The sequence below is a fragment of the Tympanuchus pallidicinctus genome, unplaced genomic scaffold (genome assembly GCF_026119805.1).
Source record: "Tympanuchus pallidicinctus isolate F22 unplaced genomic scaffold, pur_lepc_1.0 scaffold22, whole genome shotgun sequence".
In the NCBI taxonomy this organism is placed as follows: Eukaryota; Metazoa; Chordata; class Aves; order Galliformes; family Phasianidae; genus Tympanuchus; species Tympanuchus pallidicinctus.
This window is the reverse complement of record NW_026294739.1, coordinates 26,293,021-26,319,970: the sequence shown is the minus strand read 5'-3', so window position 1 is coordinate 26,319,970 and position 26,950 is coordinate 26,293,021. Positions and strand designations below refer to the sequence as shown.

The 26,950-nt window shown below is 39.6% G+C and overlaps 1 protein-coding gene across 1 annotated transcript in view; it reads left to right on the top strand.

The window, feature by feature from the left end:
- The window catches only part of USP10 (ubiquitin specific peptidase 10), a 44,232-nt gene that overhangs the window by 6,430 nt on the left and 10,852 nt on the right, over positions 1-26,950 (top strand). Inside the window, exons 2-10 of the mRNA XM_052686777.1 lie at positions 9,464-9,532; positions 12,057-12,102; positions 16,077-17,102; positions 21,351-21,442; positions 21,807-21,916; positions 22,349-22,404; positions 23,806-23,909; positions 24,607-24,706; positions 25,707-25,887. Of these exons, the coding sequence (XP_052542737.1) occupies positions 9,464-9,532; positions 12,057-12,102; positions 16,077-17,102; positions 21,351-21,442; positions 21,807-21,916; positions 22,349-22,404; positions 23,806-23,909; positions 24,607-24,706; positions 25,707-25,887 (1,784 nt within the window). The remainder of the gene's footprint in view (positions 1-9,463; positions 9,533-12,056; positions 12,103-16,076; positions 17,103-21,350; positions 21,443-21,806; positions 21,917-22,348; positions 22,405-23,805; positions 23,910-24,606; positions 24,707-25,706; positions 25,888-26,950) is intronic.

Sequence of the window (26,950 nt, the reverse complement as noted above, 5' to 3'; positions counted from 1 at the left end):
TGTAACTGTCCATAAAACATGGAAAACCTCAATTGCTGTTCTTTTGCTGCCTTCAGGATACAAAACCAAAGCTGCCACTGTTCAAAAGGTTCTATGGAACGCAGTAGTTAATGGTTATAAAAAACAAAGTCAACGACAACTTATTTAGGCAATTCTCTGTATTCATTTTCTTGGCTATAAGCTGTGATCACAGGCTGTGGTTCCTTCACAGGTTAAGCTTCTGTGAATTGCAGATAATGAAAGGTCCTCATGAAAATGAGACAAGAAGGCGTTTGTAAAACTGTTTGCACTGTTAATATACTTCAGTAGTGAGATACATAAAGTTATCATCCTGCATTTGCAACTGGCAAAGAATGTTGGCATGGCAGAGTCCTAAAAAGGGTGAAAGAGGAATTGTCAGCTTTCAGAGCAGAAATAAAGCTGTTGGCTTTGCCCATGTTGACAAGTTGGCATTGTGAGGCTTTTGAATTTTACCCATGTCCCAAGCATCACATTGCATTGAGGTAGTCGCTCTTGTTGCTGTGTGTCAAAGGGGACTGCAAAGGGCAGAGCTGGTGTTTCAACGTGGTCTTAAATGGGGTGGATGAGGGTGATGGGTGTGTATTACACTTAAAGCTAATGGTTGTCATGTAAAGGCCATTATTTGCCATAATTGCATCCTTAAAATAGAGATCTCTCAGACTTTTCATCGGCACTGACTCCTGGAATGAGGATGGCAGTTGTGCATGATGTTTTTAACGTGCTTTGTGGTGCTGCTGGTAATGGCTGGTGCTGTGCTTGGAGCCTGTGCTGGGCTGGGGAGATCCCACTGCTGCCCTAAGCAGCTCGTGGCTGTTTGCTGGGCTGCCTTCAGTGTGAGCATGGATTCCCTTGACAGCATGACTTCAGTTAGTCTGAATTCTGAGTTTTGTAGCTTAAAATCTTCAGGCTTAGCTGAGAGCTGAGGTGTTTAATAGCAGTTTGCTTTGCGTGCCAATTTTTTTTTATTACTGTTTGTGCTTCAAATTCATTTTATGACGGCCCTTAAAAATGCCTGTGATTAGCGCACAAAAGCTTATTATGTTATCTTTGAAGGCTGCCTTCAAGTTTCAGAAACCAACACACTGATCTGCTCACTGAGAAGCCAAATTGCAATATTTGATAATGGTAGCCCAGTAATTGGAAACTTGGTTTGTATTTTCTGTCTGTATTTACGAAACAGCCCATTCAGACAGTAGCTGAGTGCCTGGTTCTATTTACTGAATGCTTTTATGATTTCCAAGCATTCTTTTTTACTGCATTTGGCACTGAGGAAGTCAGTGTGTACTCACGTTAGTGCATTCTTTCTAAAACTGCTTAAATTGATGCTGTTGGGAAGCAGAAAGTATGATAAATGCACAGCATGCAAGTTGCAGTGTGAGGGTTGGGCTTCAGCATGCTGCTGGGCTGCTCCAGCACTGCTGATCAAGTGGCACCCGCTGCTCTTTTTGTGGGGTTCCTGAAAGTGTTTCACCTCCTTTGGAGTGCTGGGGAGAGGATGGAGGTGCTGAGGTTGCAGAGGTGAGGGCCTGAGCAGGGCTGTGGGGGTGCTGGGTTGGTGTTCTGCTCATTTGTGCAAAAGGGAAGCTGTGTGCTACCAGGAGACTTCATGTAAGGGAAGATGCAATGCTACATCACTGCCAGTGATGTTCTTTTGATACAAGCCACCTAAAAATGGTTTTAATATCAACAGTGTTATTATCACTCAGTAAAACTGCTGCCATAGTCGCACCCATTGGATAAAAAAAAAAAATCCAGTTTTTAAGGCTGCCATTTAAAAATAAGGCTGTTTCACATCCCTATATTCCGTGACTTAGTTGTAGCGTTACATTAGTCTGTGAATTTGTTTTAACAACTGTCTTGTATATAAAATTGTGCTACAAGTACTTAAGCAGTTAAACCGTCCCTGAAGGAGGTGGCACACTCATGGTGTCCCAGTTCTCTTTTTAACTTCGGTACCCCTGCAGAATAGAAGTTGCTGCCATGGGCAGTGCTGCATTCTCTCAGGTTTCTGCCTGCCACTGCTCACATGTCAGGATGGGAGAGGAGATGGATGGCTGCATGTGTACTGAGAATCAAAACAATAGTAGTGTCTTCAGTTTCTGTCTGCCAGCAGCACATTTGTCACCCGATGAGCTGATGGAAGGGACCTGAGCTCCTGCAGAGAGACAACCGAGTAAGAACCTCTCTGCTCAATTACTGTCAAACGTCAACAGTTAGAGAGCTTAAAAACACTGGAGAGGTAACATTTTTAATGTGGTTAGTCATGTTTTACTTTAATAAACACCTTGTGTCATTTACTGATTATTATTATTATTATTATTATTTTTTTCTCTCCACATTGCTGTTTCATTTTCAGCTGTTTCCCTGTAAGGTTACAACCTGTTTTTGGCAGTGTGCAGCTGCAGAGGGCAAAATGTCACTCCTTGCTCCCGACCTCTTGGGTCTTCTGCTTTGTACAGGCTCCTCATTTCTGATCCCGATCCCCAGCATGAAGAAGCAGCCTGGATAGCTTTCTGTGGCTGAGGAGAATCATCTTGCTGATCTGTTCAGTGTGTGCCAGGGTTGGCTCAGGAGAAAAGGATGGATTGGGATTGTGGCAAGAGGAAGAGGAGAGCAAAAGCTGTGCCTATGGAGAATGCGGTGCAGCAGATGGTACTTGGTTTTGATGGTCAGGCAGTGCTTTCTCTTACTGCCACTGTTAAATGCGTGGTGCCTTGCCAGGTAGTTACCCCTATGTAGGCTCAGAGTATCATTAGCTTCTGCGTTGTCTACTGTCTTATTTTTGGTGGCCAGTGTGGTTTTGGTTGGACTTTGCATGGCGTGTGGAGGTTCATGTTAAACTTCCCAGGTGAAGTCTCAGGCAACCACAGTTGCAAGTGCTCAGCATCACAGCCTGCATCACTGAATGCTCTGTCAGGCCTTTAGAGGAGTCCCAGCAGCCCTGCTGGGTGGGCTCAGTTCCCTTCTGAAATGCTAATCTGTGTTGCTTGTCAGGTTAGAGTCCAGACAGCTAATTTTTACCTTGCCTAATCTTAGCCACCCTAAATCCTACCTTGAGTAATTGCTTGTGAAAAGCGTTGTGTGGGTGACTTGTTCAGTTCTGCTGCTGTTGAGGATGGGTTGTAGTTTTCCACCACAACAGTTATGAAGAAGTTGTCCATTCTTTTCCCACAGTTCTTTATTTCCCTGTGTGTTTTTTAGCTTGCTTGACAAATTGGAAGAGCAGTGCCTGGTGTAACATCATCCCCTGGGATGAGTCTGTATCGATCCTGTGAAGTATTATTCCTTTGAGAAGATGTGAACGGTAGAAATGAGCAAAGAATGTATTGAATGCACACAAATGAATAGGACTCAAGATACAACCTGTCTTCATTTTTATGCAGCTTTGCATTTGAGCACTCTATTTGAGAAGCATAACCTTTTGGTGTAATTTCCTTACCTTAAATAACAGTGTGCCACTGGAGTCCTACTGGTAGTGTTCACAAGGTTAGCACCTGTAACTGCATTGTAAAGGGCATCGGCTGTTTGAGCTCATAGAGCAATTCACAAGAGAAGGAAGCACGAGCTGAGATGCAGGCTGCTGTGGTTGGGTTACAGGCACTTCTGACAGTCATGCATTTGTGCAGTTCCAGAGTTTTGGGTGATACTTCAGCTTTTGGAGAGGAGAATTTCTGACAGGCACAGATGAGTTCTTTCCATTCTTCTGTGCTGTCTCCACTGGTAACTTCTGATCCTGTGATCCATTTAACACTTGTTTCCTCCTCCTTGGCCTCATCAAGCCAATTGTAATCTCCTTAAACCACTTCAAAACGTGCTTATATTCAAACACGTTTAATTTCATAAAACTAGGGAGATTTTCCTCCCATATCTCTACCTTCTTTTAAAATTCTTTAGTAACCTTAACAACCTTGCCCAAGTTTAGAGGTATGGAGCGTTTGGTTTTTTTATTCTTATTTCAAATTGCAAGTTTGAAGGAGATAAGAGTTGCCTACGAGGTAAGAGCAGGTACAATAAGCACAGAAGAAGAAGAACTTTCTGCTGCCTGGGTGCTGTCAAGCACCTTTGATGCTGGCTGGCTAGCAGCCCTTCCAGGGTAGCCTGCCTTTGTTCTGGTAGCCAGGGGCATCCTGCCTTGCCTGGCTTGGAATGTGCTCCTTCTTCCATGCTACAAACTTAAGCTGGTAGGAGGGCGAGCACATGTGATGCTTGTTCTTCCACAAGTGGAAAGAAGCTTGCTGGAAATGATCCTTCCAAAAATCTCAGTTGCTAAAATACCTGCTGAATAAAGCTTTTGTAAACTTCAGGGAAATACCAGTTTATATCGTATGTCTGGAATTTGGGTGGGCTTGTGTGAGCTGTTCAAAGACAGTTTGCTATTTTATGTGGCCAAAACATCATTCTCCAGATGTAAAACCAATTTTACTGTGCGCTCAGAGCTTCGTTCTGCTGTAGGTATCTTGCACAAAGGTTACAGCCTTAATGATTACAGTCTGGCAGAGAAGAACAAGGGCTAACACTGAGGCATTTCTGCTGGGAAATATTAGATAAAATTAGTAAGAGATTGTTTTGACTGTCTCACAAGAAAATAGTAGTTAGGCTGGCTGTGTTCTAGAACAACTTCATGTTCCAGCTTCACTTTGCAGTGCTTGTTGTGCTGTAGTAAATCAGATTATTGTTTGTTTTCGTTATTGGAAAAGTTCAGAATTTGCATGCTCGTGCAGTAACATGTTTAGTGCAAGCAGAGCATTGAACTCGGTGTCTGCTAATTGCTAGCAACCAGTTTGGAGCTGGTGTTAGCAAAGGAAGAGCTCTGTGAAGCTATAGCTCTGCTGTCACTGGGTGATTGCTTTGGGTTCCCAAGTAAATGATAAAAGCGCATTGCTCTCATTAAAAACAAAATCTTCACCTCTGTTCTAGCATTACTTAAAAAGTAAAGTAGTGGCTGTTGGTTCGGAGCCTCCTCCTTTTTTGCAGAAGGAAAATCTCCAGAGGGAAAAGCTGTGAATGAGAAATATGGAGGTGGCATTGCTGAAACTGCCCTGCTTTGGAGGATGGAAGATAATGAGTCTTCCCATGGGTGTGGAGGGTATGCTGCTCTCATAAAGTAAATGATGTCTGTGTAAGGTGATGGGATGATTTTTATTCTGCTCCACCTTTCCCTCCCTAACTATAGCCAGCTTCTTCAAGCTAGTTACTCTTTGTGGCAGCTGCTGTTTGTTTGAAATGGAAGAATTCCAGTAAATACCTTATTTTTGGTAACAAAAAGAGGAGAGTACATAAGAGAATTGGTTTTGGTATAAGGTGACAGACTTTTGGCAGATATCTTTATGATTATTGATCAGTGCACTGTTCTCACTTAAAATGGTACATGGTTGATGAAAGCTAGTGGTAATGGAAGGGCACAGCCTGCTCTGCTTTTGTGCATATTTGAAATAGAGTCTTCGTGATAAATTGGTCTGCTTGTGTTCATACTAGTCAGAGATGTGTGAAAAATGCCAAACTTCCTTTAGCTGTAGGGGTTCTGTAATAAGGTCCAAGAAATCCTAACTGACAAAAAAGGGAGAGCAGAGTCATGCAGTGTTGGCATTCTTATTTATTTATTTTGTTAAGCCTATGATTGCTTAAATGGAAGGAAGGCAGAGTTGCACTGACTCATGGTCTGTGCTGACCTACATTTACCTAGCTCAGATCTGTCTCCAGGCGCTGCCTGCATTTGTTCATGTTCTAGTTCCAAGCTCCAGGCTAGTGATAAAGGTCTCAAAGCTGGGCTAAGTTTGCTCACAATTCATTGGGTTTTCAACTGTTAAAAGCATTTATGTGCTTTTTCCCCCCCTAAATCAACCTTATTTCTGTAGTTCTTTTTTACAAAAATGGACAATTTAATATTTAGTAGTTTGGGGTTTTTTTTTGTTCAGTCTTTCTGGAGGATAGCATAGCATTTTTCTTTCCAGAAACTTATCTGCCTAGAATACTGCTGTTTTGGCTGTGATACAGCTGTGAAGACAGCCAGTGGTCGATCTCAGCTCCTGGATATGGGAGCTTGCCCATTTTGTGTTGTGCTTTTTAAGCACCTTAGCAATATGTTTCATGGGGTTTGAAAGATCAGAAGGCTTCGTGTCAAACAAGCGATGGTCCATGTGCTAAGGTAAGACTTAATGGATTTCAGCCTCAAAAGGAAGGAAAGCTGAAGAAAGGTTGTTTTTTCCTTTTCAAGAAAACTTGACCAAGTGTGAAGTAAAGGGTGTGAGAGAAGCACTTTATGTACTGCTGGGACAGCTTTAAGATTTAAGAGTATTTTCTCTACTGATGACACCCAGGTGTGCTCATACGCACAGCTTTCTGTTGCCAGCACTGTCTGCAGGGGTCAATTCCTTCCTCTACTCCAGCTTATCCTGAGAACTTCCACAAAACATACTTAGAGTTAAAGACATCTTCGTGAGCAAGATTGTGTAGTTCGTGGTATACGTGAAATAGCTGAATAGTTTATGTATATGTGAACTAGTCTTTACTCGTTATGCCTTCTGCTTAGATAGAGTTGAATTATTTCTTGCCACCAGCAAGTAAAAACTGCATTTATTATTATTATTATTTTTTTTTACTCCAGTGGAGAAGCAGTTGAAGTGGGAGCGTTTGCAATTGGAAAACTAATTTGACTGCAAGATCTGAAGCTGTTGGTTATCAGATGAAAGCCAATTCAGTGCTGCTTGAAAGCAAGAGTTGACACTTCATTTTCCTAGCTTTCTTATTGCACAGGTGATGCCAAGATAATGATGCATGAGCAGTGCTATTTCTACCCACTTTTCTAGGACGAGAGCTGTGTAATGTGTTCCTCTTCCTCGTGCTCCACTGGAGAGGGTTCATGTGGCTGTGCTGGAACAGCAGCAGAGATTGCATTGCAGGCAGGAGGTAACATTTTGGAAGTGCTTAAGGGAGAGCACAGCAAAAATACCCAACAGTCCACATGGAAAGAGCTTGCAGGTCAGGCACTGTGATCCTTTGGGGTCCTCCGAGAGTATTTTTCCCCTTGTTGCAATGAGTTGTGTTTCTGCTGCTTTTGTTTGCTTAGTTAAGATTAGTTATGGTAGAGCTGGAAAAGTGCTTCTGCTTTTATTACTGTGCTATGGAAAACAAATTTTTTTGGTGAGGATTTATTTGGTTAATTGTCATTCTGTAATTTGTGGTACAAACACAGGCAGTTAGCATTGAGGATTTAAAGATGATGTCATTGATGGAACTCTTTGTTCAAAATGGCATAAAATTTGCTGGAATGCAGACATATTTCACACTATTGTAATCAAATTATAGGGATTAATTTAAAAGGGCATTTCAGTTTTATTGTCGATTTTATTGGTGTTTCAAATGACTGTTAAGAAATCCTGGGGGTGTTGCTGTGAAAGAGATGTTTGACAGAACTTTGGGAGGCGTGTACTTGACACAGGGGAATTCAATCCCTGCCAGCTTCAGTGGGCTCATCCAGTACTCTCAGCTTGTAGGAAAGAAAAAAGTACACTGGGAAAGTGGTAGACACTGCTTTTGAAAGAAACTACATCTGCAGTGTGTTTGTGTAATGTTCTAATGTGTCACAATTATAGTTAAGGGGGAGGCAAAGGGAAGGGTCTCTTTGTATTGTGATAACAGGAGCTCAGAACTCCAGTTGTATCTGATTCTGGTGTGTATCAGCTTTTTTATGTTACATAAGGATGTTTTGAGTTTAGTTCTGGACCTTTAATTACAACATTAGGATAGGTTTAATAACGTATTATATGTGTCTGGCATATGGTCAGATTTGGTTGCAGTTGTGAGTTGCAAAATGGAACGGATCATCAGTACTCTCCAGGTTTACTGCCTTGTTTTTCCATTCTAGGCAGAGGTCTGGAAGCAGTGGAAAGGTGGTAGAGGTGGATTTGTTTCTCCCAAGAGTTCCCCAAAGTCTCCTCTTCTTCAGCCCCCTGCAGGAGAGCCTGTTGTTTTCCATCTGCTTTTCTATTATTAGCTACAGGTGGAAGATAGTTGAAATTCGTAATTTGAGAGTATTTTCACACTGTTCTTTATCTGTGGCAGAAATGGAGCTCACCGCCAGGCTTTCGAGTTATTTGAAGGATCCTTGAGTGCTCTTAATGCCAAGTTGATGGTTGTTCTTTAAAGGTGGCTAATGTGGAGAGCAGCAGGAGAAGTGCAGTGCGAAATTCGTACTGCTGGAAAGAGAGAGGATTGCTTCTTGGGAGCTGGAGCAGGAAGCTTGTGCGTAGGTTGCAGGGTAGTTGGAAGGTAGATCAGATTTAACTCTGAATTAAGCCTCTTGGGGATTATGCATCTTCAAATGTAGGTCTAGGGCCAACATTACAATAGGAAATTTTCACAACTCTGTGATGTCATGACAGAGCTTTATTCCCAAATCCGGTATTTGTGGAAGACCAGGCTCTCCTCCAAGCATTATTCCTGCTCTACCTTGTGAGTTGCCATTGACATCATTGATTGCTGCCTGGCGTGCTCTGCAAGCTGATGCCCATGTTTGTCAGGGGGTGTAGATTCACTGATTTATGAAAAACACAAGTGCTTAACTGTAACTGGCTGTGATTTTTAGGTTGGATGTCAAGAGGGAAGTTCTTTACTATGAGTGTGGTGAGGTGCTAGAACAGGCTGCCCAGAAAGGCTGTGGATGCCTCATCCCTAGTGGTGGTCAAGGCCAGGTTGGATGGGGCCCTGGGCAGCCTGGTCTGGTATGAAATGTGGAGGTTGGTGGTCCTGCCTGTGTCTGGGGGTTGGAGCTTCGTGATCCTTGAGGTCCCTTCCAACCCGGGCCGTTCTGTGATTCTATGTGATTCTGCTTGGAAGCAAGCTTAATTTTTGTCTTAAAAAGAAATTTTGTGAATTTCTTGGAGCAATGAAGTTTAGCTTTTCACTACTGTAATCTTGTAATTTTGGGAGTATTTTTACATTGCCATACGTATTTTGGTTTATGTAGTATCCATAGTAATATATATGGATAAGAAAGCAAGATCCCGTCTCATCTCCATGTGACTCTTTCATCGAAACTTCTCTCAGTAGTAGTATTGCTCAGGGAAGTGATGTGTGGGTATCTGTGCTGTTCTAGAAGGTAAAACTGATGGTGTGTGGGGCTTATGTGAGCTGACACCACTCCAGTGTCTCACTTGTTTGCTGGCTTAGAATTGGTCACGGGTTGCGCTGGAGCTCATGCTGTGGCTGCCTCTCTTGTCTGAAGGAAAATGCAGTGTGTAGAGTTTTGGTGGCTGAAATAGTTTGCTAAAGACTTAGGGAGAATGAGGGCTGGGATGCAAACAGGTACGTTTCTGGCTTTGAACATATGAGCCATTCTGTTTGCCAGTATCTTAAAATACAGGGTACTTTAGTATGAATATATGAATTGCACAGAATGTAAGTCCTTCTTTAACAAATACGTTTTTTTCTCTTTTATTTGTAGTATATTTTCGGGGAGTTCAGCCCTGATGAGTTTAATCAGTTCTTTGTGACTCCACGTTGCTCTGTTGAGGTAAGATCTACTTTTCCTTACCAACATTTTAAAGCTGCACCTCTTGGCATATATTTGAAATAAAACTATGCAATTTTTGTCATTCTCTTAGCTTGCTAATTTACAAACTGAAGGTATCGAACAGAAGTCTTCATGTATGAGGATGTTAAGTCAATTTTTAAAATAAGAAATGGATTATTCTGTCTTCTTCCTGTCATCTTTCAGAGCTGCAATAGCTGACGTTGTAGCAATAAGATGTGGAAAATGAGTTATTCATCCCTACCATCCCTATTACCTCCATTTAATTGCCTTTTTCTTTCCTATTTCTGAAGAGGTGAATGTAGATAACTTTCAGCAGTGTTCTTAGTTGTGAGTAAGGTGAGCTTCTAAATCTTTTGAGCCTTTTGAAGCTGTTTTTTGTGTGTTTTAAGTATTTTCAAAAGAAACTCTAATTATCAAACCTACTCAAAAAACAGAAGGGCTGTGCATGAGATCTGAGAAATGAGAATGTGTAACTGGTGTAGTATACCTCTATCAGCAGTAAAAATGCTTAGAGACTGTAGGCAGTGGGTCAGAAATTGAAAGATAACTGCTACTTGCCTTTAGGGATAGTTTTGTATCTTCTCTGGGAGATGGGAAGCAGTGTAGAACAGATTTTCAGGTAAAATGTTTCTTCTGGTTTTTATTATGTTTCCTCACCATTAAATACAGTAACAGCAGCGTGATGCTTGTGTCACACAGCAAGTATCCTAACGTGAAAATGTTGGATTTCAGCTTCTTTAAAGCTGCTCTCACAAAGCATGTTGAGGAAGCATGAACCTTCAGTGTAAAATGAAGCAGGACTGCTTCAAATACCTGTCTCAAGAGCGAGCACTGCTTGCTGGTTAGCTGTCAAAAACAAAAACTGATGAACAATGTTCCTTAAATTTGTCCTTGATCTGGTTCACTTCAATGTTTTAATTATCTGGGTGATGGAAAAGAAGAGCTAGATTATAAAACTGAGGTGGTATTTGACATACATTGTGTTTGAGGACAGTGCCAGCCCTGGGAGTCCCAGCACCTGTTGGTGCTGGTGTCCTTCTGAAGTCCCTTACTTACCTATTGTTGGAGGCAAGAGACTAATTAAAGCTAAAAGTTGTCTATAGTTCTCTTCTGAGGTAACTTCTTGAACATATGTTCTCTCAGATATCAGTTGGTTGAATTTATTCAGATGACCCGGTTGCATGAAACAAGTAAACTCAGAACTCTCTTCTGTACACGTGGTGGTGATTACCCAGGTATATAGTGACCAGGAGGTGGGCTGTTGTATTTTTTAGTCTTTTTTTCCCACTTGCTATTTTAGTAAGCCATTGGAATCAGAAAAAGGAATGGATTACAAGTTTCATTGTGGACTGAGGAGGGTAGATTTAAATGGTAGTTTTTTTCCTTAACTGTAAAAATACATATAATCTGTGTTCAGTGCTAATTTAGGTTATGGATTCTTAACAGCTTGGAGCCTCTCTTCCATTTTAATTTTTGATGTGGAAATTTGATGTACTGATAAGATGTTCTGTTGTTTACAGATGGATTTTACAATATACGTCCTTGTTATGTGCATTGCTAATAATGTAGCTATATAAGTATTTTCTAGCTAGCTATGATAAACCATTGTCCACAGTGCTTTAAATAGGTAGCATGTAAGGATTTTTAGTTCTGTGGAAGCAAAGACTTCACTGGATGCCCTTGAAACTTGTTGTGCTGTTAGATCAATATTATAGCCCCATCAAACTGCCCTATGTCTCCCACTGGAGGAGTTCAGCTGTTCTCCAGGCAGCTGTGGGGCTGCTGTGTAGCTGTGGCAGGCACAAGAGAGGGAAGGCATTCACCTGCTGGGGAAGACCAGGGAGAGGCAGTGGAGGTATTAGAAATTGCCCACCTCTGATTGTACAATAGAAAAGGTTCTATCAATCTTTAAGTCCATAAAACGGTGCCAGTGTTTTATACTGGAGTAGTTTACAATCCAGATGGTTTCTGTGTGCTGGGATTATGTTCTGCTTAGATTGATCATCAGAAATACTTGTTTATGTTAAATTTAATTACTTCAATGTTAGGTAGAATGTTACCCTTGAAGCATTTCAGCTAGTAGCTGAACCAGGTCAAGAGTCCGAAGATACTCACACCTAAACCTTTTGTATAAAGCTCTGTTTTTATTCTTTCTTGAGTGATATGGTCTGTCTTTGCTTCAGCTTTTACTTGAAAGGAAGATTTTTTTCTTGTTTTCAAAACTGCAGTGAGTTGACGAAGGAGGATCTTGATACTGCGAGGTGAAGTGGTTTAGAAGTTGATGAGCCTATGGTGTGTAACCAAGATAATCTTTATCTTTCAGTAATGGTGGTAATCTGCAAGGACACTTGAAGCTACAGTAAAGGATTTTCTAAATATAGAACCATGAGTTCAAGGCACACTCTCAGAAAATTAGACTTTAACAGCGGGGTTATACTTGAAGTATCCAGATGTTTCAAATGAAACTGTTATTAATGAGAATTTATTTCATTTCTTCATACAGCTTCCCCCTTACAATGAAACAGTTCCATGCGGCATTAAGTCCACAGGTAAGTGTTTCATCGTGGTGAGAATTCAGCATCCACTTGAGAAAACGTAGTTTTGGAACTTTCCCTAAAACTGTACAGGTTCTCTTTAGTTTTTATTCATTAGAACTCAGCAGTGTATCATCAGGTTGCTTTTTTTTAAGCCCATATGTTGTAAGGGACTGTTTGAAGATGTCGTGTTAAACATCAGCCGATCAGCGTGGATGTACTTCTCAGTTGTGCTGCCACAATCTTAACATCTTGCTCAAATAGTGTAGAATGTAACTGTAAAACTGTGAAGTGCTGGTCTTGCTGGTGAACTTGTACAGAAGGAACTACTGGAGTTTGTTTTGTGAACCTTAGGGAACATAAGGGAAGCTGGGATTTACCCAGACATAATGAGAATGACACAAATGTCATCTAGATCTTCTTCCATTTAATCCAGATGTTTAACTGGACATTTCTCAGAAGTACTTACAGAGACCCAAATGCACGTATTTAAGAATGAGGTATTATGCTTAGCAACTTTGGCCTTGCATTTAAAAGCAAATAAGATAGTTATAAAAGGGACAAGAGGCCCTGCTTGAAAGCACTACTGGAAATCAGGCAGCTTTATATGTAGTGTAAGACTAGTTTTAGGATCCCAAGTAATTTTAAATAGGAGTTTGACAAGTTCATTAAAAGGGCTTTATGGTGGTCCAAACTGGTACTGGTGGCAGGGGTACCCAGTTCTTTTACCCTGCTTTGTCTAACTATGGATTTAAGCCATAGATTTTGATGTTAACAAGCTGTACAGAAAGTTGGTTTGTACAAATGTTTTTCAGATCATTCCTAGATCCTGAGAGAGTCCCTCCCAACCTTGAGATTAGGTAATGACAGTGAATTAGGTTTTGCTTGAGAAGTGTCTTTAATGGGCTTGCACTGTATTGTGCATGTATGTTATCGCTGTGGTGGCTGCAGAAGAAACTGTGGCAACTAAAATGGAATGCTGTGCTTATGCAGAATATTTGTAATTACATTGAGACGACACGTACTGACCACGTTGTCACTCCATAGCCTAATTTTTTCTACTTATCTCAGCATTTAATTTTATTACATAATTAGAAGACTTGTTAATACTTACTAGGAATAATCGAATCACAGCTGAAGCTCTAATATTCAGACTAATTAGTACTAAGTGTTCACAGCTTTGGTTATTGTACATAGACTTTGTCCTGGAAGCGTTTGTTGATACTTGTTTCAATATGCTGTCATGTTGTTCCTGACAGACGCATCTGTTTCAGTCCATTCTCCAATTGTATTGTGAACTAGATTGAAACAAAATTGCCCAGAAGCCAAGTGGAAAATCAAAACAAATAGAAAAAAATCACCTCATTTTTCAGAGGAGTTTCACATGATCTTTTGGCAAATGAGCTTCTGCCAGGCAGCCTGTAGACTAACTGTAGGGTAGCTATTGCTGCTTATTATTTAATTCCTGCTGTAAGGTGTGAAGTTAAATTCCTTGCTTGCGATCTCCTAATTTGTATTTAATGCTGGAATATCAGTTGTGCTCTTGGCTAGATTTTGTCCAATGGAGTTCATGTTGTGCCTTCAGCTAAATTAACCTCCTGCTCAGTGATAAGCCATATTTTGTTTTCTGCTCTCTTCTTGCCCTGGGTTGGCTCTTGTGATTGTCTAGTCCATGGTAAGCTGATTAGTCCACCAGAACAGAAGAAAATACCCTCTTGGACTATTTTTCACCAGGTTAGTTTTGTGCAGCGCAGGTATGGAAGCTTACAGGAGGAGCTGGCGAGGAGGATATACCTGAGACCTCTCACTTTGGGCTGTGGTAGAGTTAACTCACAAAAGGAAACCCCTGTCTTTCTTTCAAAGCAATTATTGTTATTTTTTTTTTAAACTGAGATTTATGAAGAAGAAACAAGTTCCAGATCATTTGAAATTGGTAGGAATTTGAAATGTGCAGCCATTCGTTCTTACCATCGTTGAATATTACACGTCACCAGAGGTGGAGAACTAGCTCTCAGTTTATATGTGAGCTAACAAGTTACTACAGAAGCAGATGAACTAATCTGCAATAGTGTCCCTTAAAACCTATGCCCTGCATTTGCAAGCAGACAAAGCAGTGACTGGTTGTGAGCAGTCACCCTGTGCACAACCCTGGTGAGCCAGTTAGTGCTGCTGCTGAGCAGAGTGAGGTGATGCCTGAGATCTCCCAGCCCTTCCCTCTCAGGTGGATATCAGCAGCATCTTCCCACCTCCCTGCCTCTGAGCCGCTGATTTTAGAGAGAATTGAGCCCTCTCTTCTGGTGACAGGCAGTGACTGCAGAATTAATTGGTGAAAGGTGGCTTGGCAGGCGTGGTGTTGGAAAATGCATTCACTGAGGTGTGTGGGGAGGGCTGAGCAGGTCTGAAGTTCAGGCTCTTGTTAGCACCCTGTAGGAAAGTAATCAAACCATTATGATGAGAGACTTTTCTCTCTCTTTTCAAGTTTCCTTCAGTCTAACTGGCAGCAAGATTGAGACATCAGATGTGTTTACTTCTCATTTGGTTAAATAAAGCATTGAGAGAAAAGCATTTAACATCTGTATTTACGTTTTTATATTGGCATGAAATTATATTTGGAAATTGTGTGAGATATTGATCATGTAAAATGTTTATTATTACTTGATTTTTTTTGTTTGTTTGTTAATTTGTAGTATTGTTATTGCATGCATCGGACCTCAGCACACGTTGAATGTGTGTTACTCTTCATTTGGTGTTATATAAAGCTGTGCATTTCACTTTTTTTTTTTTTCTGGTTAATATTTTTCCCAGATGATTTCTCTAGATTTCACTTGAAAGCTTTTGGAACAGTTTTGTTGACAGTTATGTATCAAAATATTCTCTAGACACTGTCCTTCCATAGGAGGATAACAGATAACAGCCTTAGATAACAGTCTTAGAAGTTGGAGGTGTGCCTTTTAGCTTCACATCTTTTGAGGGAACATAGGATGTAAAAACGTCCTTGAAACAGCGACCTTTGTATCATAGAAAGACCTGCAAAACTAAATGACCAGCAAGCACTACGGTGTGGACTTACCTTTAACAATTCTGAGATGCCAAAATTTCATTAATTTTATCTCTTCATGGAAGTAGTTATAAATAAGTTAGGCAGTAGCTGGAGCACGTGCATTGTAAAACTGAATTCCATGAAATTGTGATGCTTTGTGACTGACAATATGCAGTGATATTGCAGCTTACTATGGGAGTATTTGTCTCATTTCTTTAAAGAAGATGTCAGGATGAATTCATAAAATGCAACCCACTGGTTTTTCAGCACAGGCTGTACATATGAGTTGAATGTTGACTTACAGTGGGGTTTATCTGTTATATGAGACTGATCTTAAGGTGAGAAATACATCACAATGTCTTAGCTGTGGATTTGGCTGTCATAAAACGTGGTAAATTATTGATGAGCAGAGAGTTCAAAAAGCTGCAAGCACATCGTTTCCATACAATTAAAAGTATTTTTCAATTAGTGATGGTTATAATAAATCTTTACATGCCAGGGAAAAGAAAAAATGTGAGATAGCTTTCAAAGGCTTGTGCTTTCTAGGTTTCTGTGGAAAAAGCTGACTTTGGAAGAAATGTGGGGTTAAATATTGCACTGTATTCTGTACGAACTTGTTCAGTAACTAGTTTAATTCAGAATATTTCTAATGTCATTGGGTTTAAGTTGCTCTTAATGGGTCAGTTTAACAGGTGCTCCTTGCACAAACAGTGCAGCAGTTTTGAAAATCACAAACTGCTTAAGAAATGCTCCATAGATTTCAGGAAAATGATGTTTTGGAAATGGACTTTAGGCTTGATGCAAAGAATAAGAATGGTTGTTGTTGGAGAGAGGGTTGCTTGTTTTCTGAGTTGCAGGAAAATATATTTTTTTCTTGATTTTTTTTTTTTTTTTGGTGGTTTTTTGATGGATATCATTCAGTAACTCAGGTTTACTTTCTTTTATTCAGGGGAGGAATATCAGAGAATTGAATTTGGTGTTAATGAAGTTATTGAAACGGAATCTTCTGTCCTAAACAACACCGACTACAGTATTTCAAGCACTCTGAATCCTCAGGCTCCAGAATTCATTCTCAGTTGTGCACCTGCTCAGAAAACCCCTGATGACAGCCTGGGTGAAACAAACTACAACTCAATTGACTGCCAGTTCTCTGACCCAACCCTCACTCTGGATAGTGGTTCTAATGCTGAAAACGACGGCTTGTCTGGAGGCCTTGGACAGAGGGAGCGTAAAAAGAAGAAAAAAAGACCCCCTGGATACTACAGTTATTTGGAAGATGTCAGTGATGGCATGGCTCCCACAGAAGCTCTTGTAAATGGCCACGCAAATTCCTCGGGACTTAACAGTATCAGCACTGAGGATACGGAACTGACGGGGGACATCCCCTCTCTGGCCACCCCAAGGACTTGCAACAGCCCGGACAATTCTGTGGACTTCGTTCACGAAGCTGTTTCTGATGATTCTGTTTCTAGCGCACTAGACAATACCAGGACTGCAGGGCAGCCTGAGGTATGCAGGGTTACTAATTCTGAACAGTTTTGCATCCCCTCAGAGACTGGCAGAGATAGCCCTTTAAGGACAGCTGTTGTACAGCCTTATGCTGGTACTGATACTACTGAAAGTCATGGCGTTACTAATGGACAAACACTTGAATCCTCTGGTGAGGACACAGCTGCCAATGGGGTAGAATTGCACACTGTGGAAAGCACTGACTCAGACCAAGCTAAGCCTGAGGAAGCTTCACCTACTACTGAGGCAACAGCCACGGTTGCAGGATCAGTCCCTGTTAATCAGCCTGCGAAGTCGTGGGCTAGTCTTTTTCACAATTCCAAGCCCTCTGCTTCCACATCTGTGGTCTATGTTGAGACTAAGTATACCCCTCCTGCCACATCTACTCTGGTCCCTGAAAAACAGGTTGAAGTCAAAGAGGGGCCTGTTCCAGTTTCAGAGGATCCTGTAGCCATAAAGATTGCAGGTATAGTTATTACACACGAGTGGATGTTACAGTTAGAAGAGTACTATTAACTTTGCTTGTGAACAGGAGTGTACAGTATTGATAGGGAAGGTTCTTAGAGTGACTGTTAGAATGCAGCTATGGCAGGTGTAACTTTAAATGAGCTGTTTACCTTAGTAAATATTGCAAGGTGTTATCATTTGAGCCAGGTGCAGTAAAAATACTGCTGCTTTTCAAACAGTGTGTTTAAATGATCTGTGATTTCTAAAACAACAGACTAGTTTCATCCAGCTGTGTGATATTGTAGCAGGGAGGGCGTGTTAGAAAAGCTTGTGTCATATTACCCAGTGCAGATCGTGTATAATGCCTTGCAGCAAAATGTGTTAATGTATTTATTCCAAAGTAGCTGAAATTCTTGCTTGCTTACAGTAGCATAAGTGATGGCTGGCATTTTGAAGGTTCTGCTTCAAAAATTCCAATTCAGGAGACAGTCATTGGGTTTATTGACGTGCTATTGGAATGATCCATCTTCCAAATATTGAGGAATTGTCTTTAACCATTTGAAAGTATATTATTTTATTCAGAAACAGTGTTATCGTGGTCTATTAAAAGGGTAATCATAAGAAACTGTCCAAAGGGTGCGTTTAGAAAGATTATGTGATATAAAGGCTTGGACTCTTGGTATTGTCTGTGGTTGTTATGAGAAATACTAGAACTTGAATGTGATTGTTTTCTAACTGAAACTGCAAAAATATGAAGAAAAATAGCCTGTTAATTGTGTTTTGTCACTACACAAAAAAAAAAATTATTTAGAAATTGTGAAATAGTCCATGTGGAAAACCTTGTGTGAAATCCCACTGATTTGTGCCAGAAGTTAATTTACAAGCACAGCAGCAGCTCACATGTGACAACATCAAGATGAAGCTCATTCTTCTACTGCAACTGGAAGCTGATGGGGAGATTTCTGTTCAGAACAGCCTGCAGCATGTACCTGCCTCTCATCCACTTGTTCACTCAGTAGTGGTTTCACAGCTTATGACTGTCTATTGAGGGGAAAGCTAATTCTGTGTCTCTTTCACTTGGGTGTCACAAACACAGTTGACTGTATCAAAGTATGGTGGTTTGTAAGAACCTGAGCGTGCAGAGTACTTCGTGCTTTCAGAAACTTCAGCTGTCAGATGGTGATGAATTTTAAGACTGTTTTGTGGCAACCATAACAGTAGAACTGCCTACCACAGTTGTAGGCTTGTCTGGGCTGCTGCAGCTTTAGCATTGTAGACATTGACTGTTTCTGTACAGTTTTTTGCCACCAGGTGGGAGCAGTGCCTTTTCTTTTGTCTCTAGTATATTGACATAGCAGTATTCCCATGCAGTTTTCTTTTACACCTTCACTGATGAAGAGGAATAATATGATTATCAATCCTTTCTCAGTGGAAAGGAATCCATCTTCTCATCATGGTTAATTTAGGTAGGAGTTACACTCTAGATCACATGCACCTGATTTCACTTTAAAATGGTTCCTTGACGATCTGTGTTCCATGTATACAGTGCCTTGCTCAGTGGAAAGAGGGGAGTTTCTTCATTTTCTTCTTTTTTTTTAAATGTTAGAATTGCTTGGGAAGAAGTACATCAAGTGCTTTGCTTATACATAAAGAAGTACAAATCAGATATGAATTGAGTTCAACAAGCAAAAGGAGCAGGTCTTCTGCTGGAGCTCTGAGGCCCTTCTGTACAGCTTTTATTTGAGAACAGGTGCTTGAGACAAGAACAAAAATGTCTTTTCCACAGACAGATTAATTTCACCAGTGATTACATGGGGATTAATGGTTCACAGGCACCTTGAAATTAATTTGCTGCTATTTCATTCAGCCTGCAGAAGCCTGTGGCTTCTTAATCCTCAAATGTGAATGAAAGCTCACAGGATAAAGAGGTGAGAATCAGGGCTAGTAGGTAAAATACTTGAATAGGCTTCATGTTACTCAGTTTTAGTAAGTGGCTGAGATGTGCTGTGTGTGCATCTGGCAAGGAGTCAAGGGATGGTCACTTAACTGAAAATGCAGGAAAATTCAGTGAGGGAATCTAAAAAGATATTTGAAGTCCTGTTTCCTTGCAGTGCTTCTGTTGTGTAGGTGATGGAATCAACAGTGCATATAAAGTTTGTTTTGCTTCAGGCAGAATTTCACATGAGGAACACAAACATTAAATCTTGAATAAATCTGGAGTGCTTTTAAATTAGGAGGTAAAATCCAATAAAGATAAGTGTGGAAGGATGTGTTAGAACAGAAATCAAGTGCATGCAGACAGTATGAAGGAAAAGTAGTTGGGAATAGTAGCAGGGAGTAAGAGGATCTGTAAATTCTAGAGAGTTCATACTCTTTGTCCCTAGTAAAGTTGAAGAAGGCTAAATGATATTTCCAGTTTGTGTTAATACTAGCTCATGTAGGAAAGATTGAAGATGGCTCTTAGAACTCTGTTGTTACTGCTGGGGACTTGAAGAAGTTGGCACCTCCTCAGGCTTTAGTTCTGCAGGGAGATGCAACTGTGGTGGAGAGAAGTAACATTCAAAAACCGTGTTGTTTCAGCAAGCATGGGAAATTAGGATTTATTTGTTTCAGAAGAGACCGTAGGACTGACTATGGCTCTAACGTCAAATATCTGAAAGAAATTTGTGAAGGCTGCAGTGATTCATTGCTTTCCCAAGACTGCAGCAAATAAGGCAAGAATTGCTTCATTTGTCACAAAGATTCAGTGCTACAGTAAACATGGAAACATTGTTTTAGGTCTGTTTTCAAACCAAAGCCATGTTTCATAATTACGTACCAACAAAAGGGATGTGAATTCCTTCTGGTTAGTGATGTGTGCTTTATAGTCAGTCCTGACACTTTAAGAGACTTTTCTCGTGATTGTAAGTGTATTTTGCCTTTTTATGATGCTCTTGTAAATATTACTGCCTAATTTTAGATGTGGTATGAAAATGTGGTATGGAATGTAATCATGAAAAACAAACATCTTTGTGTTGAAAGAAAACTCACTGCAGTTGCTTTAGACATTGTTTAGTTTTATGACCACAAGAGGATGCTAAAATCATGGTAATATTTTTATTCGATGTGACAGGAGATGGGGAAAGATACATTTAACCTGCAAAGCTATTGGTTGATGTTAAGTAAGAGTTATATTCGCTGTCTTTGTCTTTATTTTAAACAGTGATTAGTTATATTAAGAAGATTTAATGGTGTGGACAAGATATTTAAAACTTTGCTGCATTAGTAGTGTATTCTGAAAAACTTGAGTGTTAACAACTTCATGGCAAATGTGTCTCAATGTGGAAGAGTTTTCATCTGTAGCTGTGCTGTGTGCCCTTTCAGGTGCCAGGTTCCATGTATAACAGAGCACTGAGATCTGTCTTCTGGTTTTAATCAGAATTACTGTCAGCAGGGACCACCGTGCGGTGTGTAGCAGGATGGCTTTAGAATCACAGCATGGCCTGGGTTGCAAAGGCCCACAGTGATCGTCCAACTCCAACCCCCTGCTGTGTGCAGGTCACCAACCAGCAGCCCAGGCTGCCCAGAGCCACATCCAGCCTGGCCTTGAATGCCTGCAGGGATGGGGCATCCACAGCCTCCTTGGGCAACCTGTGCCAGTGCCTCACCACCCTCTGGCTGAAAAACTTTAGAAGCCCTTGTGTTTATTATAAAACCAAATAATCCTCCCAGTAGGGAATTGCTGTGATTATTTTTTTGTGTGTGTATGTGTAGTTGCACATGCTGCTTGTCCATCTTTCCCAAACTTTAAATGTGCCAAATCCAATATTTTCCTTGAACAAGTTCTATTTAAGTACCCAAACAACAGGTCAGACTTCTAGGAAAAGCTCCCCTGGTTGCTTTCCACTTCATAACTGCGACAGACTTAAACTTAGGTGCTGTGATTTCTCATTTTTAAACTTGCATTGCTGATCTATTCAAATGTGTGAAAACAGTGAGAATTATATTATCGTATAATCCTGTCAGTCTGAGAAGCAGTAAATAAAACACTGTTCAGAAAAGTGTGCTAATACCTGTCTGTGCTGTTTACACTTAAGATATTTGTGCCATAAGCTAATGTCTACTGAAATCTGTAAGCCAATGTTTCCATATCAGCTTTACTTGCTAAAGTTTTTGGGAATCTTGTTGACTGATGTGTATTATTTTGTAATGCCTCAGCAAATGTTTGTTTTTGATTGCTAGCATGTGCATTTAATTGATGCTAAATGTACCGTTTCTTATTCTGCAGAATTACTGGAAAATGTAAAACTAGTGCATAAACCAGTGTCTTTGCAACCTCGAGGGCTGATCAACAAAGGAAACTGGTGCTACATCAATGCTGTATCCTTACCTTGGGAAAATGAATATATAAATATATAATGTGCTTAATTTTTCTACTTTTTTTCCTGGTTGGATCTGGTAAGCTTTCTAGAAAAGCCTTTGTCTTCACATGCTGTGCTACTGTTCAGGTGTTTAATGTCAGCATCTGCAAAGTCCAGGGGTTTGTTGGATCACTGAGCCGAGCATCCAGGGTTCCCTGCAGCTGTTGCAGTCGTCTTCACTGTGAAGTATTTCACCATCCAGTGTTTCCACTGTAGTTAATGGATTAAGAATTAAGTTTGCATATAATCTTTAATATTACTTGAATGTGATTTGGTTGATACGCAGGTTGCTTTCTGAATCTTTCCTTAATGACACCGCATAGACCCTGCAAGCCTTGGTTGCTTGCCCTCCAATGTATCATTTAATGAAGTCCATTCCAATGTATTCAAAATCACAGCGGCCGTGTACGTCAACACCAATGATAGACAGTTTGTAAGTAGCTCCTTCTTTAAAACAAAATCTGTGATCTGATTAAGCTCATTAAGAATTATTTAAGAAATTATTGCTTACTGTAGTTGATGAATGCTATTTATACATACAGAAGACTTTTTTTTTTTAATGACAGCTGGCTTTCATAATGAACTTAGTATTTTATGTGTGAGTTGTGAAGGCAGATACTTCCTTTTGCTTTAGTATAGTTTTTAATTAGTGTTCTGTGTGCAAAAGTGAGCTGTGAGAACTGGTTTCCCATCTCAGCATGTTAGCAATGGTCTGGTTAGTTTTCGTCTGAACTTTATTTGGATTTCTGTATTGGTAGTCTAGGATTTTTGGCTGTCAGTAATAAAAATGATCTAATCTTATGATTTTTCCCTTTGAGTCTTAACATGCTGCTCATGTGTAGTTGTTCCTTCCGTTCTGTTTCAGTGTTCGTTTAATGAATGAGTTCACTAATATGCCTGTACCTCCTAAAGCAAAACAAGGTGAGTGGGAGGAGGGGGGAAAAAAAGGTCTTAAAAACACAATTGGAAAGTATTGGGGTAGAGATCCATGCTGTGTGGTGTACTTCAGACCTTTAAATGCTGATGCTTGATCCCCCTTGTGGGTCTTCAACCCTTCAGGTTTTCTTGCTATCTTTCAGTTTACATTTAGTTTCCTGCCAGTGGCTTGTTTTTCTTTATTGGTGCTTTGTATAAAGAAATCATGTGTGTTAGGCCGTGCGTTTGGCCCAGTGTGCAAGCACAGTAAGAATAGGGCTTTATTTAAGGGTTTGTTTGATTGTTAGCCTGTCTTCTGAGAACATATCCTTCCTAACAAAATTGTTTGGTATTCACTGTGTTTATTCCATTTCCTTCTTCATGCATTTCCAGCTGTTTTGTTTAACAGCTTGCTCAATTGTGTTTTCTTAACTATTCAACACTCACATGACTTCAGAAGAAGGAAGGACCAGAGTAAATCTCTTCAGCAGTTAGGGAATGCCTGCAGACAATGCCTTTTAATTCTTCTGCATTCTAAGTGTGTACTATAGCAGTATGAAAACTTTGAAAGTATATCATTCTTGATAATATATGTTTAAGGCCAGTGACAGTTAAATAGTGAGGAATAGAGTATTTTTCAATGTAAGTACATTCTTAGAAGTTTCATTCTTTTGTCTCTAAACCAAATCTGTTACATTGCAAACTTATAGAAATAAAAATCAGTTTCAGGAATGTGTTTATGTAACATTATAAGAAAATGCCATGAGGACTTGGTTGCTCCAGTGATTTCCAAACAGTTCAGACATTTCTGTGGTTTGTTGTTTTAAAGTTTTGTTTCTGTAAAACAAATCTTACTGTCTTATGCAACTTACTTTACTTCTAGGTCATTTTAATTGTGTTTTAGTGTTCAAGTATTTTTTCTGATGCATTTTATTGCCATTAGGTTGAACTTTTATGTCAAACGGGTCATAGTGTTTCTTGGTTGGGTTTTTTTGTCGTTTTTTTTCTTCTTGCAGGAAGGAAAAGTGAGCCATTAAATTATAAACACTTTAAAGCAAAAGAACTAAATAGAAAAAACATGCATAGGAGAACTATTTTGTGTGTGTGTGTGTGTGATGTTATAGATACTCTTGTGATCTTCATAGTGTTGAATATAAAAAGAGAGTTTTGAGTTTTCCAGACCATGAGTAAGTCAGTGCAGAATGCTGCTTTCTGAAAAGTGTTGTGCACAGGAGTTGTGTCTTAAGGATCCTGAACTTGAGTTACTTGGCTGAAACTGTAATAAAACTGTTTATAAAAGATGATATTGGGTTCCAAAATCTGTGATGTTTATTTCACACATCACTAGCAGAATGTAGTAAAGCTTCTATCTGCTGCTACTTATATGTACTTCTCTTTATCTTGCAGCTTTAGGTGATAAAATTGTGAGGGACATCCGACCAGGAGCTGCCTTTGAACCTACGTATATCTATAGACTTCTGACGGTTATCAAGTCAAGTCTGTCAGAGAAGGTGTGACTTCACAATCTTTGACTTCTGTAGTTGCATCACAAGACAGTTGCTGTCGTTAGAACAATGCAAAAGCCATACATCAGTTTCTGTGCCAAAGTATCTCTAAAATGAACCAGTTGGCAGTTCATTGTAATTATACTGGACTACCACAGGTCGTACATTGTATGAAGGTGTTTATCAGATAAGTTGCACAGTTTGGTGTATCAGAATTGTAAGAAAAGGGGAACAGGACAACCTCTATTTTTGTAGAGGAGATAACATTGGTTTTTATTTTAGCAATGTGCAGTTGTATGCTTGGCTTTCAGCATGGGGTGGTTGGAGGTCTGCTAAGACACTGCTTAAAGTTTAGTTTCAATTTGGATGACAGATAATGACCCAAAATGTCTTTTAGTTTCGGCTTGATTGCAGCTGTTGGTGTTCATTCCAAAGGAAGTTGCACAAATATGAACTTGCTTACATTTATTAAGTATTTACTGTCCTGGTAGGTTACTAACTCACGTTGGGTTTTGTTTGAAGTAGGAATGAACAGATATTATAGTAAAACTTAAATGTTCTTTGACTTTCATATAAGCTACTTAGGTTACAGTGTTTTAAGCTTGCCAAATCAATAGGGAAGCCAGGAGTTGAATGTCTCATCTGCTTTTACATTATATGGCATTTTCAATGCTTTCAATTACTGAAGAAACATTTTATTCAGGGCAGGCAAGAGGATGCTGAAGAATACTTGGGATTTATTCTCAATGGACTACATGAAGAAATGCTGACCCTAAAGAAACTTCTCTCTCCACACAATGAAAGTTAGTTTTCTTTGTTGCAAATTGTATTTCATTCAAGTATTTGTCTGTAAAAATGTTTCCGCTATTTTTATGTTAATTATGTAATATAGAAAAGTTTTTAGAGTGGATGTTGAGGTAGGGATGGAATGCCATATTTTCAAGGCTTCATTTTGATATTAAAATTGTTCACTGGGGATTTGGCTCTCTCCATGGTAGATTTGAAAATAGAAATGCGTTTTACCACTGTTGAAGAAGATCTCTTTTTGAAAGTAGAGACTCTAGACTAATGGCTAATTCAACACAGCATAGTAAATGATTTCAAAAGCCTTACTGACAAAGATGGAGAAAAGTTTTCTTTGAAATAAGTGTTGGATTTGTATGTAGTCTAAAACACCATTTTATTTTCCAGAGGCTTTATGTTTGAGTCCCCGTTTAAAAGTGAAACAAAACACAGTTAGCCTTAGCCAAGTGCAGAGTTCAGGTCACCAGTTACCAATTTCTCTTCAGCAGGGTAGAAATTTTTAATGATATAAAATGATCATTCAGTATTTTGTTCTCTGGCTGTGTGCTAAACCTTCTTTAGCCTCCTGACTTTGGCACTTGAAAAGATAATATTTGCTAAGCCTTGGGTTCTCTGTAAAATATCTGTGCAGAAAAGGAGTTGTATTTAATAATGCCATAATTATGCTTCCAGAGTAACACTTCACTTTCTATTTTTCTACTCCATAAACTTATAACTAAAAATATATGAAACTTTATTAGAAAACTGCATCTGTTTACATGCAGTCATTAGTGAGCTGCATTCTGTTGATGCTTGGATATGCCCAGATGTGAGAGGGCCAGGAATATATTCATTCTCATTTACGTTTTCAAATCTATGGCCTATGAAATCTGGGTAATCTCTGGAAAAGTTTTATCTTCTGAAAATAATTAATATATATTTTTCTTTTAAGTTCTGTATCGGTTTGCATGTTTTATTTGAAAAGAAAATAAACACAAAACTATTTTTCTTCACTTTAAGAACTCTCCGTTTCCAATGGCCCTGAGGTTCAGGCTGTTCACGAGGAAGAGGAGCAAGATGAGCAAGGAGAAGGCAGTGAGGATGAATGGGAGCAAGTGGGACCTCGCAACAAATCCTCAGTCACTCGACAGGCTGACTTTGTTCAGACTCCAATAACTGATATTTTTGGTGGTCACATAAGGTAGTATCTTATTAAAAACTTGTTGAGACTGTAGCTTGCTTTGCCTTTGCAGATAATTTCTTCCTCTGCTTTTCTTGCTCTGTTTTTCACAATGGATGAAAACAATTTCTTCAGGCTTGACAGATGAACATTTCTACTGTGAAGCATTTGTTAGCAAGTGAATCAAAGATAGGGATAATTAGAATAATAAAAAAAAAATTGATTCAAAAGATTCTTTCAATTACTATAGAGTCTGCATCAGTTTAGTGAACAAAACTCCTGAATTGTATTGAGGTGGAGTTTGAAATGTATGCTTTGTATGTGGATATTAACATTTAAAGAGTTCCAAAAAAATTGTATACAAATTCTTGTGACCACACTCCATGGATAGTGAGATTAGCTGAGAGTTAAACCCCGTCCGGAAAAGAATTTAAATAATAAGAAATAGTTAACTTGTGGTTGTTTAAACACATGTGCTTCCCAGAAGAACAGAAGTTACATATAATAGTTAATAAATAAAATGTTAAAGGCCAGAGAAGTTTGGAAAAATGTAAATCTCTACAAGATGGTACAGGAATGAAAAGAATGTGGGCCTTTGCTTACCTTCAGGCCTGTTTCCAGAGGAAGGCAGAAGGTAGATAGTGAAAGAGTACTTTTTGAAAGGGATGCCTCATTACTTGCTTGGAGAAATGTATAATTTAATACGAAAGCAATGTAAACACATAACTAAAAGCATATTCCAAAACAAAAATGCTAGACTTGAAGAATTATTTTTAAATTGGAGGCAGACGCTTAATTGCTGGTGTTTGACTCCCTGTGTTGCCAGATATTCAGTTGAGAGGTGTGAATAATGTGGGCTCATACCTTCTGACTACGAAACGCACTGAAATTTTTCCTTAGGGATTTGAGTCAGACAGCTGGCAAATAAAATGATATTTTCCGTGAAATGGTTGCCTGCCAATTTTTTATGTATTGCAATTCCACATTGATGGTATCTTCATGCACCCAAGGTATTGTTAACACTTATGGTATTTTTTTTATCACGATTGGAATCTTCATCTATGTATGATTCCATTAAACTCGG